This window comes from Sinohyriopsis cumingii, unplaced genomic scaffold, assembly GCF_028554795.1.
Source record: "Sinohyriopsis cumingii isolate HCF-2022 unplaced genomic scaffold, ASM2855479v2 utg001246l, whole genome shotgun sequence".
In the NCBI taxonomy this organism is placed as follows: domain Eukaryota; kingdom Metazoa; phylum Mollusca; class Bivalvia; order Unionida; family Unionidae; genus Sinohyriopsis; species Sinohyriopsis cumingii.
This window is the reverse complement of record NW_028315975.1, coordinates 47188-66176: the sequence shown is the minus strand read 5'-3', so window position 1 is coordinate 66176 and position 18989 is coordinate 47188. Positions and strand designations below refer to the sequence as shown.

The 18989-nt window shown below is 34.6% G+C and overlaps 1 protein-coding gene across 1 annotated transcript in view; it reads left to right on the top strand.

Annotated features, from left to right (window-relative positions):
• The window catches only part of LOC149772693 (adhesion G protein-coupled receptor A3-like), a gene marked incomplete at its 3' end in the record, with an annotated part of 172259 nt that overhangs the window by 140057 nt on the left and 13213 nt on the right, over positions 1–18989 (top strand). The window contains exons 5-8 of the mRNA XM_089947480.1: positions 5999–6070; positions 8603–8766; positions 14145–14428; positions 18650–18910. Coding sequence (XP_089803606.1) covers positions 5999–6070; positions 8603–8766; positions 14145–14428; positions 18650–18910 — 781 coding nt within the window. The remainder of the gene's footprint in view (positions 1–5998; positions 6071–8602; positions 8767–14144; positions 14429–18649; positions 18911–18989) is intronic.

Sequence of the window (18989 nt, the reverse complement as noted above, 5' to 3'; positions counted from 1 at the left end):
AACCACAGCAGTGATCATGAAAATCTTGATATAGTTACTCCTCCTGACCGTAGAGCTTTCACCAAAATACTTACGATATCTAGTTGGTCCTTAATGAGATGGTACCAGTTTGACATCTAAAATGGTGACTATTGCAGTCATCTTGAAAATCTTGCTATCACTGATTCTTATCATTGGAAAATTATATTGACATTTGGTTTTCACGAGAAGACAAGATATCTACTTGGCCCTTAATAAAACCATGCATCTCTTTTATTCAATATGGCTACAATGGTGGTTATCTTGAAAATTTTGCTGTTGTTACTTCACCTAATATGATATCTGCTAGTTGGTCCTTATTGAAAATGGTGCCAGATCTTACATCCAGTATGGCTGCCATGATGGTCATTTTAGAAATCTTGTTGTACTTGTAGCAACACCTCCAGAATGGATTGTCATATTGATGCATGGTTTTCACCAAAGACCACTAATATTTTGTCTTGTTGAACCTAAATAAACATTGTGCCAGTTGTGTATCCAATACAGACAGAACATAAACCAATTTGGAAAGTCTAACAGCAAGTAGAGTGCAAGTCCTTTGGACTTGTGTATTAGACTTCATGGTGGCTACAAACAAAAATATATAAACCAGGGTTCTATCAAAGACTGAACAAGTTCAGGGTGTCTGGTGGAAATCTCCCTCTCCCCCTCATTCAAAGAGAAGAGTGAAATTCTCTAAAATAAAGGAGGGATTTAGTAAAGACAATGGAAGGGCTTCAGAATATTTTGCACGTGTTTTGCACTTCATTTCATTTTTGGGTGCATGCTGTCTTCTCTGCAAAATATGTTTTTTGTAAACTCTACTTTTCATAGACAGAGGAACTTGTAGGATGTGACTATTGTCTGTTGTCTTTACATCATCAATTCATACATTAGCCCCACTATTTTTTTATATATCACAATTCCTCAATTACTTGGTGGATTGCTATGAAACTTTATACCAGCATTCATCCTTAGGTCTAGCTGATTCTCAATCATCTAGACATCCAGCATCTTGAAAATCTTGTTATATTCCTCAATTGATGGTCACATCAGTATTGGTTTTTCACTACAAGACTTGTATGATGTCTTCTTCTTAGTGAAAATAGCACTGATATGACGTCCAATTGTGTCCATCCTGAAAATCTTGATATTTTTACTCCTCTTGCATGGATGGCCTTACTGACATGAGATTTTCATGAAAAGACTTATTTTGATGTCTGGTTAATACTCGGTGAAATTGGAGCTGATATGACACACAACATGGCCACTACATCAGTCATCTTGAAAATGTCTTTAGCTATTCCTCCTAAAAGGAAAGTCTTATCAACATAAAATTTTCACCAGACAACTTCTTATTGTGTCTGTTTAGTCTTCAGTGGTGTCTGTATCTCATTTAAAATCAATGCCATGGTGGCCATATTGAAAATCTTGTAATTCATACTACTCCTGAATGGATGGTCACTTAGACTTCATACAGGATTTTGACTGAAAGATTTCTTATGATATCTGACTGGTCCTAAATGAAAATCATTTCTGCAAACACTAATCCAGTATAGCCATTATGATAGTGGTCTTGAAAGTTATTGCAATGGATTGTCATATCAACATAGATTATCCAAGATTATCAAAGATGGTTTCATCTATCAGCAGTTGAAATAAAGAATCAGTCTTATTTTAGATTCTTGGAAATTAATTTTGGGTGGTAGAGCATCAATCCTTTTGAGGGACTCTTGTTTCTATTAACACATCAACCCCTGGAGGTTTTTGTCATTTTCGCCTGAAATTCAAGTAGGAAACACATTTTGAAAGCTATTTCTGAATAGATCCAAACACACCAAAATCCCAGGTCATCTTTCAATAACATACTGCCTAGTTGTATTATAAACATCGTTTTTCATTATCTATTTGGCTCGCACATGAACAGAAGGGTAAAAGTTGGAGTTTTTTATTTTTTTGCTTAATGCACCCATTATTTTCATATCGAGACCACTCTTTATTCCAAATGCCCATCTTATCCTACTTTTTGCAAAGGTTCATCTGGCTGCAGTTCATACCGGTTTGCCTTACATCTGAAACCAAAAAGTCTAAAATCTGGACACAAAATCAGATTCCAACCATGGGTGAATTTTGGGTAGAAAAAAATCAGGTCCAAAAATTGAGGTTTTACCTCGGTATTTTGTAGTGCAACTAGAAATTCCAGATTATTTGGTATCATTGTAGAGCAACATCTGTCTACCTTTCTATAATACCACCCACTTTAGTGTATCATGCATGACCATGACGCTACAGAACTAAGCAGTAGGCTACTACCTCCTGCCACGTTAACTCGTTGCTAGGGGTTAATGTGTTAAGAGGCCCTATTCCATATTTAGTTCGTTTGAAATTTTGGCCTTGAAGAAGTAAGTCAGGCTGTATAAAGGGACAAAACTCTAATTCTACTCTTTAGAAGAAATCTTGCTGGTTACCTCCCTTGACAAAATGTTGACATCTTGTGTGTAATACCTGAAACAATGCATCATTCAGTAGAATATGTTTCTAAAAGATATTTTAAATACTTTATTTAAAGATATTTTATAAATTATTTAATCAGTTGTCAATAAGGAATAAATCTCTCCCTTGACAACTTGTATACAATGGGGTCTAAAAATGTAGACTGCATTATGAGTCATGGCATGAGTTAATGAGGTACCACTGATAAATTAGGAAAAGGAGGATGTCAACAGTGTAACAGTGTAGGAGGGGGTGTTAAATGGTTGAAGTAGTTCACTTGTTTTTATAAATGACCTTTAATTAAAAGATGAACAGTTTTTGAAAGATTGTTCAAAACTACTTGTAGTTTCAATACACATCATGTTTTGTATGAAAATATTGTTTATAACATAACTTCTTTTTATGCATATGAATTGGGATACATTATGGCAGTATTGTTGATTCAGAACAGAACTAGGTTTTTTTTTAAAAGAAAAGATGGACATTTATTTAGAATTTCAACAGTTTTGAAACTTGCTTTTGTATCTATATTGTTCCATCTGTAAAATATGAGGCTATGATTTCATTGCAAGTAGTCACTAAATTTCTGCTCATTCTTGAGCACACCTCTGAGTGCCATTTTTGAGTTCACTTCAAATTTTTGAGATTGCCTTTTCATATTGACGGAATGTACCTATCTACATGTTTCACTTTTCAATCCTTTATCACATTTTACATGTTTCACTTGGATCCTTTGTTATCCTTGATCGCATTTACAAATGGTTAGGATAAACCACTGGCTAATGTTTAAAGCTTTAATAATGTTACTGTACTTACATAGTTGAAGTTAAAACAGTGATTATTCAGTTGAAATCGGTTGATTTGTACATGATGTAAAGTTGATTTGATACATGATGTTAAGTTGATTTGATACATGATGTAAAGTTGATTTGATACATGATGTTAAGTTGATTTGATACATGATGTTAAGTTGATTTGATACATGATGTAAAGTTGATTTGATACATGATGTAAAGTTGATTTGATACATGATGTTAAGTTGATTTGATACATGATGTAAAGTTGATTTGATACATGATGTAAAGTTGATTTGATACATGATGTTAAGTTGATTTGTACATGATGTTAAGTTGATTGATACATGATGTAAAGTTGATTTGATACATGATGTAAAGTTGATTTGATACATGATGTTAAGTTGATTTGATACATGATGTAAAGTTGATTTGATACATGATATTAAGTTGATTTGATACATGATGTTAAGTTGATTTGATACATGATGTAAAGTTGATTTGATACATGATGTAAAGTTGATTTGATACATGATGTTAAGTTGATTTGATACATGATGTAAAGTTGATTTGATACATGATGTAAAGTTGATTTGATACATGATGTAAAGTTGATTTGATACATGATGTTAAGTTGATTTGATACATGATGTAAAGTTGATTTGATACATGATGTAAAGTTGATTGATACATGATGTAAAGTTGATTTGATACATGATGTAAAGTTGATTTGATACATGATGTAAAGTTGATTTGATACATGATGTAAAGTTGATTTGATACATGATGTTAAGTTGATTTGATACATGATGTAAAGTTGATTTGATACATGATGTTAAGTTGATTTGATACATGATGTTAAGTTGATTTGATACATGATGTAAAGTTCATTTGGTACATGATGTATTGTTAATTTGATACGTGATGTGTTGTTGATTTGATACATAATGTGACCTTAACTACTATGCATACTTTTAAGCTCTTTTAATTATTATGATTTCCTTGATTTGATATAAAAGCAACTCAATGTTTGATTGTTTGTAATAATGCAACGAACACTTATGCAAGTTGCACATCAAAACATGGCACTTACTTAGGTTGTCACAGAAATGCTTGCAGGAATTGCTTTGACGGTTGATTGACACACTTCTTGTTTTAATAGATAGGGCATATCACATTTCACTGAAACTGAATTAAAAAATAAAATCAACGAATTTCACTTTATAAGACTTACTTATTTAGTAAGTGCAGCCACCACTTTAGCAACCTGATCACCTGATCCCATTTGGATTCCTTAGTCATCTTGCATCAGTCAGAATGTTGTCCTTCTTTGACTCTGACTTAATACAGTTCTTATGTATCTCTTGGGTGCTGAGCATTTTCATCATCTAAGTTGTCTTTTGGCATTTTGACTATCAGTTGTATTTGTTTTTGTTTCTTTGTGATATTTTCTCCCCCCCCCCCATTATTGCATAGGTGTTGCTTATATGTGTTCCGTTTTATTTAATTTGGAGGTTTTCAGCACTTTGCAAGCAGTCACACCAAAGACTTAAAAATGGTACTAGCATCTGCCTCAATTGTCACTCAGCATTAAGAGGTTAGTGTTAAGACTGGTTGGCAGGATAATGTGATTGGGTGGGACATGATGATACACGTCTGCGGCATGATGCTTCAGTGCTTGACATCACTGAATACTACCACACTGTAGACATCATAGCAATATCACAGCGATATCACTGAATAATTGTTAAAGCAACATTAAAATTCTAAATCACACAACAATAGACTTTTTATGATATCTAGTTGGCCAAAATGAAAATGGGGCCAGTCATACACCATTATGGCCACCATGATGGCAGTCTTGAAAATCTGTCACTACCATACCCCCCCCAATGGATTATTTTTATGACGGGGGGTTTTCAGCAAAAGACTTCAGAAGATATCTGCTTTGTCGTAAATGAATATGTTGCGAATATGAAATTCAATATGTCCACTAAAGGAGCTGATTTGAAAATCATGTTATTGCTGAAGAATATATAGATGGTTTCAACACTTTGGCATTTAAAAGAAAGAAATTGTCTTGTCTTGAATTCCTGGAAATTCTCCTCACCTGATAGAGCATCTGTACCTTTGAAGGACTGTTGTTTATTTTTGACTTCCAAGTACTAATTAGGGTAGGTAATAATCACCATGAACTGGAGACTAGCACCAGGAAAAGGTATAGCAATGCAGTAGTAGCAGGTAAGTAGCATATAATCAAAATGAATTTACACCCCACCCCACCCCAAGCTACATTTAAACTTTTGTCAGATTCCATGGGGTTTTTTGGAGGGGGGGATGTGGTATTTGAATAATCATGAAAAGGAACATGATAATCAGTGACTCACACTTTAACAATGATTCATGACATTAGAAGGTGCCATGTCCCTTCCGTCACATGTATGATCAACAAAGGTAAGTACTGATCTAAATGTCACTGTTTGGGAAATGGCAAAAATGTATACCTGCAAATATAAAGGTTCTAATATTCTGGCCATTTATGGTTAACTTCACAATATTGTAGAACCATTAATGCACAAACTTTATGGTAGCCTTGTGATTGAAGCTTAAGGAAAGAAAATAATTAAGTGCTGCCTGTGTTAAGCATTTGGCATGATAGCCATTATTTCAGATAATTTTATTTTTTGTTTCAGGTACCTCTCATTTAACAAAATCAACACCATTCCAGATGGAACATTTAACGATCTTCATGACCTCAAGAAAATGTAAGATGATTTAACAATTTCCCCTCACATGACTACAAGGTCAAGTAAGCCGATGGTATTGCCTTGCATCTACTAGCATGTGATTTTCCAGCATATGTCTTTTGTTGTTCGTCATCTGTCCATTCATGTTTACTTTTTTCACTTCTCTAATGCCATGGGACTAATTTCAGACATGTTTGGCATCTAGCATTCGATTTTCCAGTATATGTTTTTTGTTGTTCGTCATCTGTCCATTCACGTTTACTTTTTAAAATATTTGGCATTTAATACCATGGCACAAATTTCAGTCAAGTTTGGCATTTAAACCAAGGGACTAATTTCAGACAAGTTTGGCAGATAACATCTTTGCATTAATACCTTTCAGTTTTGCAACAAAATACACCGTTCATAGACCCTGGAATGTAATACACATGCTTCGTCTTTCTTAACCTAATTTTGGTGATTCATTAGTTTACATTTATCTTTATTCGGAGGAATACAAAATATTTGAATAGTCTGTAAGTTTTTCTAGTTTTAGTTTACATTGACTGAGCTTAAAATTCCATCTGTCTGCCTTGTATTTACAAGTTGTGAATGAGGAAGACAAATCACTTTTTCAAGATTCTTTTCCAGTTGAACAAGTTGCACAATCAGTATTACATTTAGTATAGGTTCAAACTAACCAAGAAACACCTGGCAATGCGACCTTGAGGTGGACATCACTAAGATGGGTCACACCTGGAATCAGCTTGAGGGGATGGCACATGACAGAAGCCTCTGGCAGTCTTTTGTGGGCAGCCTATACCTTGGCAGAGGTGATGGGCAAAACTGAATAGGTTCAAAAATATTTTTGCAGTACAAAAGTTCCAATTCACTTGCCCTGCAGGACACTTACCAGTTTGAAAATTTGAGGTTAATTGATTGTACTAGTTCTAATAACTGGAATAGCTTATTAGTCCTATGCTTCAGTCTCTGTTTGATCTTCACTGAGTAGAATCTCTGCCAACAGACATTGATTTTCCATCCAGGCAATTAGGCAATTGCAGCTTACATACTGGTTTTCATTCCACTGATAGGTTAAACTGACAAGTCATTCTTGCTGACCCATTGCAACAGATATCACCTATCCATTTTCAGCAGTGATAAACAACTACATCCCTGTCAGCTAATGGAAACTGTTATCAGTTGCAGCTTGGTGAAGTGTGTAATCTCACTGTTTCTTTGGGTTATAAGAAAGGTTATGCAAAAGTTATTATCCAAATCAGCTGCCTGTGAGATAAGCACCTGTTCTCAAGGGAACTGATGTTATGAGCATAGCTACATATTTTCTGGAACTTGGTTGTTGGCATGATGATATTTTTAAAGTTAAAGTACCTGTGATTTCTTACCTTGGACTGATGGCTTCTCTCCTTGGATGGGTGACTTTTTGTAATTTATGGGTGACCTCTCACCTTGGATGTGTGGTCTCATTTTGGAATTTTGGATGGGCAAACCATCACCTTGAATGGGTGACCTCTTAATCTGGATGGGTGACCTCTAACCTTGCATGTATGACCTTTCACATGAGTATGGTCATCGGTCATATACATAGCGCAGTGCTGTGCTGATGAAGCTAGGAGAGGTACCTTCTAAATTAAGGAGCAGAGGGCTTCGAGATACAGATGAAACAGTGAGTTGTCCAATGAAACAGACAGCTCCCTCATTTTTGCATATAAAGTTTTTAAAAATGTAAGAATGAGATTTAACATGTACACCAGTTTCCTTTACAAACCTTGGGAAAATATTGCCATGTGTTAAGATTGATATTGCTGTTTCTTGTTCTTTGTAATGTTGTAACTGATAGGTTATGCAAATGTCGTATACATACAGGTTGAGGTATTACATACACATACACACAGGCTTTCAGTCCCGATTCCTCTCATGCATATTCTAAGCATGTTTCATCAGATATAATTTTACTTCATGGGAAATAGCAGCAATACATTCTGTGAAAATGAAAGAAATTTTCAAAGGACAACTTACTGTCTCATCTGTAGTTGTGATTCCTCGTTCTGCATAGTACGAAAGTTGCTTTCACGGCTTTATTAACAAAGCAGTGAATCAAGTAATGAGGTCATGTATATTTTTCAGTTGATATGATTAAAGCATTTGTATTTACTTTCTGAAATAGAGTTTGAGATACAGTACTGTCTGTACTTGCTTATAAGTCGAGTCCATATGTCAACTGCAAAGACCCAGATCTGCCAATGTATCATTGGTAGGTAGATATAGGTCTGCAATTTGTTAGGAATAACTAGCAGATCAAACAGTATAAACCCTAATCTGCACGTGCATTATGCTACAGTAGAACACGGTCTTTGTTGTTTGCAGTTTGACTCGACTTATAAGCGAGTATATATGGTAACCTGAATATTGTTGGGCACAGTAAAATACAGCAGTTTGTAGCTAATTAAACTTTAATGGAGATGTTGCTGACATACTTTTTGTCATCACCCTTTTCTAAGAGATCTTTACATTAGAAATTTCACTTACTCGGAAATTGTTTTTATTCAGAGATTTCCAGTCAGAATATATGCGATGTGATTGTCACCTGCAGTGGATTGTCAAGTGGTCACGTGACAAGCGGGTAAAAATTTTGTCCACTACAACGTGTGCTGTGCCCAGAGAACTTAAAGGAGTCCAGCTCAAAACACTCAAGAAGAAAGACCTACACTGTGGTAAAAATCATATCATTTTCTTATTCTGTTCTCACATTTAAATAACAGTACCTGCCATGCAGTAAACAATAAAAATTCCACTTGCTACCTTCACTGAAATGGAACCCCTCTCCCACAGCAATCATTTTGGTTATCTCCATTAACTTCGTGGTATGTCAAACTTTTCCTCTCAAAATTAGACCTTTTGCCAATTAAAAACACTTTTTGTCAGTCCGATTAATGGTCTCATTTGTGAGATTTTACTTGATAATCCCAACTCAATCCTTGTTTCTCATTCTGGTCATAAAAATGCAAGATGTCATCAAGTGCACAACCTAAATGTCCTGATGTTTTCCACTGTCATAATTTTTTAATCTGAACTTGGAATTTGTCACTTTTATTTTTTACCTCATCTGACTGTAAGGACAAGTGAATTTGCTTATGGTATAGAGTAATGGCTTATATCCTGAAGATTTTACGTGCATTCAGTAATGATTGAGATCTTTTTTTGTTAATGAAGTAACCTTGCATCTGCTAGGATGTGCTTGTTACCCCTTTAGAAAATTTTTGATCCTGTTTTGATTAAACTTGGTAAATAACCTTATATCAACAGGGTGTCATTAAATATAATTGTGATGAATATTAATGATGTGATCATGTTTCCAATTGGCCATATTTATTATCACTCACTCTGGAGGTCATATTTCTGATCTTATTTTGTCAGACTTGGAGTATAAATTGGCCTGGTCAGTTTTTGAACATGTGACCCTTGGATTACAAAACTAATACTTTTCCAATTGAGCTACCATGACTAACACATTTTAAAGCTGATCTGGACAGTTTCTTTTGATAGAATTCTGATTTGATCATAAGGCTTACAGAGTTCCATGCTACTAGAAAATTGAGGGATAGGTTTGTATGGGACAGGGAAAAGGCTTTTAATGTTGTAAATATTGATAAATGGGGAATTGTCGGTCAGAACATTATTGTAGAAAAAATACAAAAGTGACTTGTAATTAAATTGATCATGATGATGTTGTTGTTTTAAATGGAAAGTCATGTTGAAATGGGGTTTTCATCAGAAGATTTATTGTGATGTATAGTGCTGATCTGATTCCAATATGGCCATCATAGCAGCCATTTTAAAAGTCTTATTATGGTAACTTCTCAAATTGGAAATTGGAAAATCATCTCAACATGGGGTTTCCACACGAAGATTTCTTATGATGTCTTATTGGTCCTAAATGAAAATGGTGCCAATCTGACATCCATTATGTCCACCATAGGAACTAATTTCAGAATCTTATTGTTGAAGAATATCAATCAGAAATGTTTTCAACACACACTGGTTAAAGGGAAGAAATGGTCTTATCTTGAATTCATGGCAGATCTCATTGGCTTGTAGAGCACTTTATGGGACTCCTGTGTTCTTACCACAGGCTGCAAAACAGTCTAGTCATTTGAGGTACAATTGCTATATGGATCATTTGGGTGCTTCCCCTAAATATATTGTATAGTGAAACCTAGCATTCGGGCAGGCACTAGTCTACTATTAAACTCCATACTGGTTATCTTTTCTTATGTAAAAGGTATGAAGACCAGCCTAGAATCGCACTGTGCCAAAATGTTTTCAGCATCATATGAGCTTGGTAAGTTTAGGAGATGCGTCCTCCTAATGCTTATCTGCCTCAATTGTGCCTTTGATTGTAAATATAACAAAAATGTGTTGTGATAAATCGTGTTTATTATTTGGTAGTTTGCACTGGGAACATGTTATTAATCATCATAATAACCGTTGCAACCACTCCGCTCCTAATTACCCTAGTGTTAAATTTGCAATCAGACGTTGCTAAATATATAGAGATCTTCCAGAGTAATTTTTCAATGGAGAATTCCATGCTTTCAACGTACTTGACAATAACTGCATTAAGAATATATTCTATAGCTGGATTACATTAAGAGTAGATGTTCGTGTAAGTGAGTTTGTTTTAAAAAAATGCCCTTTTTTTGTACAAAGGTACCTCATTTTTAAGAACTTTTTGTCAAAAGGTAAAACAACCTTTTCTAAAATGACCTTCTCATCCATTGCAGAAATGCAGAGCAATGTTAACATTTTTATTCAGTAAATGAGTTACATGCGGATTTCTATAAATTACAATACTTGGTCCCAGTGATACATCCCTTTGGTTTAGTAAATAGTGATTCACCTAATTCAGATGTTTTGAGAGAGTCTCAAAAGAAAAACAGCTTTTGATTTTTGAAACGCACGTTTTGAAAGCAAAATGTTGCTGGCTCCATTCATTGTGGGAGAAAAGTGTTAAACACCTGGCAATTTTTGTTTCAAACAGTGTGGGAACTTGTGGTTTATGAGTTTGGTTTGTCATTAGTGGTCATAATTTTCCACTTGTCCAGATCGAAATACCACAGTACTTTACTGTACATCTCTAATTATACTTCTTCTCTTCTCATCCTTTTTATGAATTTTGTCTCCTTTTTATGAATTTTCTCTACTTTTTTATAAATTTTCTTTCATACTCCAGCTTTATTTCAACTTCTTTTCGATTGTAACATAGGCATTCCTATGAGTTTGGATTTGGGATATCTGTTACAGAATCAGCTTCAGTGTCTTATTATTATCACTGCACTTAAACTACTAACATGGGCCAAGCAGTTTACCAATTTCAACAAATTTAATGTTTGAAACAAAATATTTATTGTAAATGTTTATAGCTGTTTGAGTATGTTAAAGAATAATACAAAGACAGAATAGACAGCCAAACAAATGTATAAACTGTGTGTTCAGTTTGTCAAACCACTGACAACAATACACCTGTTATGCACGTGTTAAAGTAAGAGTTGTACAGGTCATGCCTGTGATCAGTACTATTTCAGTAATTGGTGTCCTTTTCTGGAATTTGAATAGTGATCATTCACTTTACTTTGATCCTCCACATCCAGATTCCTTTTGGAAGATTATTTATTTACATGCCCCAACAAACATAAATGGCAAAACTCATTGTTGCAGTACATGGACATTTTTGGACGAGGTTAGTATAATGGTGTGATCAGTACAAACCAGACTGAATGTTGCATGCTGTGATGCCATAGTGATAGATAGCTATGCATGTTGAAATAAAATTTGTTCCATCCTATTTTGTGACACTTTGACCTGACTTGCTCTTTTCTTCACCAGTTTAGTACATGGCAATACAAAATTTTCATCTGGAAGTTTCTTGATGATAGTTCTGGTGCAGAGCATTCAATAATCATGATTGAACAGACTTTCGTTAAACTATATTAGTATTAAATTTTAGAACAACAATTAGTATTTAAGATAAGATGATTAAAGGCATCTGCATGACCATATTGATGTCACTATAGCGGAAAAATTTGACAATTTGAGCCAGAAAAATAGCAAAAATAGTTTTTTTCCTCAGTCACAACTTGAGAAAAATCTAACATATTTGACAAAAAAGAACAATCATAGAAAAAATGTGTAAAACCATGCAGCTTTAAAAAAAAAGTATTACAAATTTTAGGCAGGATTTTGTTGCCACAGCAACCTTGTTTCCATTTGCATGCTCAATACCAGCCCAGTCTATACAACAAATTGTTCATGATAAAGAAAATTATCATTGTTCAAGATGTAAACTCGTAAGGGATGCCAAATTCCTGACAAAATTAATAAATTCTGTGCAAACTAGACACTTCAGCCTGAGACTGGTAAACAGTCAACGGCTGCAAATTGTAACCATATGTAACTGGTCCTAAATGAAATTGGTGTTGAACTGATTGCCAGCATGTCTGTACTGTTGTGAAAGAGTTTTACTTGACTTTGAGGTGAAGTAAAATTACACAGGATACATATATATACTTCAATGGGCTTAAAGTTATGAACACTCTGATTCGTGCATGTACAAATGAATTTAACTGGATTTGTATTCAGCAATTTTTCAGTAACGAAAATCATGGGCAGCACTTGGACATTGATTTTAAAATCAAAGGTCTTGCTTGTGAGCATGATGACTCGAACAAGTGTGAAGGTACTTTATGGATGTACCTAAAGAATTACTTAGATAACTTTTTATTTTAAAAAATGTTAATTATTGATTGAACTTCGGATGCAGGTACGTCTTAGTATCTGAGATGAATTCAGTGATCTATCCTTGATGTCCAGTTAAAGATCAAACCCATGACAAAGATTTTTGGGCTGCACTTAATTGGCAAATGTTGTTTCAGACATATAATTAAATGTTTTTCTTTCCAAACTTGATACACTTAATCCTAATTATAAAGCACTTCTCTATGACATGGTCTCTTTTATAACTTGGATTTGTCATTGATAGCAATACTTTGAATACTGTACCCAATATAACATGATCATGCATATAACACAGTACACTTGTATGGCTCCCTGGAATTGTAATACAGTGAATGACTGCCATACTGTATAATGTACCCCAGTATAACATAATCTTGCATATAAGATGGTACACTTGTGTGGCTCCTTGGAACAGTATTATTTGTGAAAGACTGCCATACTGTATAATGTACCTCAATGTAGCATGATCTTGCATGTAATGCAGTACATTTGTATTGCTCCTTGGGACAGCATTATAGTGAAAGAATGGCATACTGTATAATATACCCCAATAAAACATGATCTCACATATAACACATTACACTTGTATGGCTCCCTGGACCTGTATTATAGTAAAAGACTGCAATACATTATAATGTACCCCAATATAAGATAACCTTACATATAGTACAGTACACTTTTATAATTCCCTTGAACAGTGTTATTGTGAGGGGTAATTATACGTTGGAGTTTGTCAGGAATATTTAAGATTGTTTAAGAGCTCTGCAAGAAAAAAAAGAAGAAAGAAAAGGAATTGTGAATTCCTGCCAATGCATTTTGGTCAGAAGAGCTTTAGTCCCATTGAGCTCTTGTTTAAAATTCTTATCTTCATCAAGGATTCAGGTTGTTCCAAAAATCTCAGGCAAATTTTTAAAAAAAAGCACTACTTAAATGACAGGTAGTGATTTTCAACTATATGATCTGTAAGGAATATTACTTGTTTCCTCTGGGGGGATGGGGGATGTAGAATAGATGAGATGCACCATCCTGTATATAGTAACCAGTGACTAATGGAGATAAGAGCTGCAGACTGGCTCATTGATTTGCATACCAAAACTAGCATTTGAAAAACTAGGTTTGAATGCTACCACCAGATCAGTCAAGATTATTTAGCGTAGCATGTCCTTGTTCAAGGCACTTTACTGTAGTTGCCTCTGTGCTAAATAATCACCTCTCATTACTTTGTCGTATAGAACTAAAACCCTGCAGCACATAGATGAGGGTTATCTAAAAATTACCTGTATTTTTGTTTTTGCAGAGCATCCTTTAGAACTGCCCATTTTTGAAATTGTTCCGAAACAGAGCCAGATTGTATTTGAAGGTGATAAGCTGCCATTTGAATGCCGAGCCTCCATTATTGATCCAGATACAAAAATGTATTGGCTAAGGAATGGTGAAATTGTGGAGAACAATAGGTCTGCGGGAATTTTGGTGCTAAACATACAGAGTGGTGATCACACCATCATGAGACAATCCCTCGTGCTGGAGGATTTGAAGACCAAACATTCAGGTGGATGGCAGTGTCTGGTCTCCACACCTCAGGTAATGTTATTGTCTCCAGTGTATGGAACCCATCATTACCATATTCAGACACAATAGGGATATTACGAGAATTTTTTATTCATAAAATGTCTAAATTTCAGTAGTAAAATCTATAATGTTTTTTTCCTCACAATTTTTGATGTCATCTCATTAGTTCACTCAAAATGTAGTTACACATAAATCGTAATTTTGTGGTCTAATTTTGCAGCAATTTTTCTCTCCAAATTGTATTAAAATGGGTACAACTGTCACTTCTTTGAAAATTTGAAGACATTAACGGTTGTTTTTCACTCTTACCTTTTTTATTGGTTCTACTGATGTACCTCTTGACTTTCATCTGTAAAATGACCATTACAAATTCTCAAATTCAGGACTGTTATGCCACAATTTTATTGTTGAGCCCACATTAATGGGAAGTGTGATATCAAAGTCACTTTTCCACTTCCACTATCTGTTGTGACAGAATTGTTGCTATTGTCATCAACAATTTGTTAGGTGTCACAACACTAATTGAGCCAATCACATTTATTGCAATTTGTATCAATAATTTGTTTTTTATTCCTGGAGATTTTCTAATCAATGATGAAAGTCTCACTTGCATTCAACAGAAAGCAGCATTAAATTCTAAAAGGAAAATGTATTTCATTTTTTGTTGCTGTTCAGTCTTTTTGCTTTTTGCATACCACGACCAAGCAAACAGTCACTTACACTAAAGTCATTTTATTCAGCTTCTCTCTTCCTTGGGAATGTAACATAACTTGTGCTGATTTTTGACATGGAGGGATCCATATGCCTCAAGCCTGAGGAATAATTTTTCTCTCTATTACTAAGTGTATTGTTATTGTTGTTCTAATAATAGGCAGTTTTCTTTATTTTGCTCTATTGGCCTTGCAGAAGGGAACCTGGCTACGTAACGGGAAATAACTCACATTTTAATCCTAAGAGGAAATTATTAGACTTTGTTGTTACCTCCCTTGATATATTGGACATGCTCACTTGAATAGAACCATATAAGGAAATACAGCCTGGAGAAGTCTTGTAAACTACATTCACAAAGCTGCATTAGATTGGTTCCTTCAGTGTGTATTAATCAGTCCTTTTCCAGTGTGTGCAGGAGCAAGAAATGTCTGACAGGCATGAAGAGCTTGAGTTTGAGGAAATTTAAAAAATTCTGAATTTTTAAAAAACCAATTACTCAGCAGTGATATTGAAGAGTGGAGTTACATACTGCACATGTCAGTGATCATTCATTTTTAGCTACCTGGCCATAAGATTAAATGAGATTATGATATGATCCTGCATTTTTCATGTGCGTCTGTGTGTCCATCATTAATTGCTATTTTAAATCTTGAAAACCACATTTGACCAGTTTGGAACACAGCATCATGGCATGAAGGGATTTCAGATTCACACACTTGATGCATATCTACAATCAGATATGAGGGGCCCCGAGTTAAACCCTACAACAACAACAACAATCAGATATGGTCATCATTACTAAATTTAGCAAAAACACTTCAAATGACTTGTTTTCAAAAACTGTTCAACATAGCTTGATCAGATTTCACAGAAATTATCCAGACTTTAAAATTATTTGCATATGACACCAATTCACTTTCAGATATGGCTTCTTTTACTAAACTCAGAAGAGCAACTATTAATAAAATAGAAAAATGTTAAAATAACTTAGTTTGGGAGACAATTTGATATAGTTTAACCAAACTTTACAGAGAGTGTCCTGACATGAAGATCTTTCAATTAGATACAGAGGATGCTGGTCCGCTGTCAAATATGGCTGCCATTGCTAAAGATAGAAAAAACCTCTTGTACAAGAAACTAAAGTTTGACAAAATTTGATGGAAAGCATCCAGACATATAATCATTTCAGAAATTTACCAACGATGCCAGTCAGCATCAGCTATGGCTGCTGTTACCAAAAATATTCAAATATTTTAACACTTTCTCATAAACTTCTCAGTATAATTTGTTTAAAATTTGACAGAGCATCCGGCATAGAGGGCTTTCAAATTTGTACAACTCGTGCTGATTCACCATCAGACATGGCTGCCATTACTAAATATGTTGAAACTTTAAATGTTTTGCCAAAAGTATCAAACAGCATTTGATAATGTTTGACAGAAAGCATCCTGGTCAGAACACCTTTCAGCTTTTTGGTAATTATGCTGATTATAAATAAAAAATGGATTCCATTACTAAAAACAGGAAAACCTTTCAACAACAACTTCTTCAAAAATACTGATTAGAATTTAACATTTGATGGAAAGCACCCAAGCATGATGCTATTTACAAATTGTACAAAAGGTGCCTTCAGATGATATTCTCTTATTCACAATTTTCATATCTAAATTTAGCTAGATATTATTAATAAATTGAGAAATGTGTCTGTATATAGGTATTCATGTGAGTATGCATGTTTACAGAGTGTCTGTGCTTATCAATATATACTTCTTGTCGAAATATTGTTCCAAGGTACATTTCATTAAACTTTACTGTCATATTGTATATAACATACTGGACTAGTGGTTAGAGCGTCATTCTCGGACGTGGTAGGTCGTGGGTTCATACCAAAGACTTAAAATGGTACTAACAGCTGCCTTCCTAGGTGCTCAGCATTAAGAGGTTAGTGTTAGGACTAGTTGGTTTGCTGTCAGGATAATGTGACTGGGTGGGACATCATGCTACATATCTGCGACATGATGCCCCAGTACTAGACATCACTATAAACTGCCACACTGCAGACATCATAGTGATGTGACTGAAAAAATGTTAAAGCTACGTTAAAAATTCAAATCACACACACACACACACACATAAGATACTTGAGTTAAATAAGGAATTTATCATTAGCAGAATATAGCATTAAAGCCAAACAAAAAATTACATTTTTATTAGGTTTGACCTGTTGGCTTTGGTGACAAAGCAAACTGGTGTGATTTGGCCATTTCTGGAGAGACCAAATAAACTTAAAATGCCTGACATTTTATTATATCATAACTGTTGCTGATTTACTGGTCATAAACTGAAAGAGTTTACAGGATGGTCTTTTGACTGTCATCCATCCATTCAAACAAGTTTATTTGCTACTCCACCTAAACTGCTTGGAGGATTCCCTTGTAACTTTACACAAGCTTTCATCCCAAGGTCAAGGTTTTCCTAAACGAAAATAGCTCTTATCAGACATCCAGTATGGACATTAGAACAGCTTTCTTGAAAATCGTTATTGCTACTCCTCTTGAATGGATTGTTATGTCAAGATGGGTTTTTATCTTGAATTCCTGGCAGTTCTTTTCAGCAAGTCCTTTCATTGGATTCTTGATCGATAAGTTGTTTCCATGGTAGTACCTAACATGAGTAAGATAGCATCAGTGCATCTGTACTGATAACCTTTGGACTTGATTTCATCACAAATGTAGAAAATGTAGACTACACAAAATCAATTATATTTGCTTGAAATGACCATACAATCAATACACTTCTACATTAGTGACTAGTCAGACTATTCAACAATGACTTATGTTACACTTAACAGTAAAGCAAGACTTATTTAAGGGAGGTAATGCAGTCTAAATTTTGGACTGTCTAAACTCTTCATTTATTTTTACAGTAAATTTTGGGAATTCATTTAGGGTAAATTTTATCCAAGAAATGAATTGTATGTAAAGTAATGTTCTACAAAAAGAATAAAAAATTTACATATCTCCCTAATTGACCTCTGGCCATCATTTTACTTGCTTTTGCCAAAAGAATGATCTGGTTTGCAGATTTAACTTGGAAGAAATTGTAAATGGTCATCAGGTTCAAAATTTGCAAATGTTTGGTGAATTGTGTAAGGTCCCTAAAAAGAACAAAATAAACAATAAATTTAGCAGGTATTTGCTTGTAATTATAAGGCCTCTGAACTCAGAGTCCTAAAATAACAATCAGGTGTTCCAATTTTCGTGTGTTTGAATGGAAAATTTGGTTCTGATCCTTATGTATGCATATTTATTCAGTTTAGAACTCTGGACAAAAACAACATCTTGAGTGTACAAATTACCATTACTGTAATGAATGATTCAGGGTTTGTATAAATTTTCTATAGTTGTTAGGCAAATCATGGTAAGATGCTTTATGAATCATGTCATTTTCTTTTCCTTTTTTAGAAACTTAATTTTGTGAATCAACTGATTTCTTACATTTTTTATTTTAAAATCTTTACAGGGCAATGTCACCAAGAATATTAGCATAACTGTAATATCAACAGAAGCGACGTACTGCGAGGAAGTAACAGTCCGCACAGCACGAGGTGTATATACATGGGCACGCACCATCGCAGGAGTGCAGAGCAAACTTCCATGCAAAGTCGGCAAGAAAAGCTTGGCTACATATGACTGTGATGCATATGGACACTGGGTCAACCTGAATGTCACCAGCTGTGAATTTACAAATGAGTTACCACGGCGTCTTCAGATACTGGCCACAGTAAGTGTACTTACTGGCTAGGCTTATTATGAGATGTAGAATGTACCTGATTGGCCATCCAGCATGCTTTAAGAGGTGA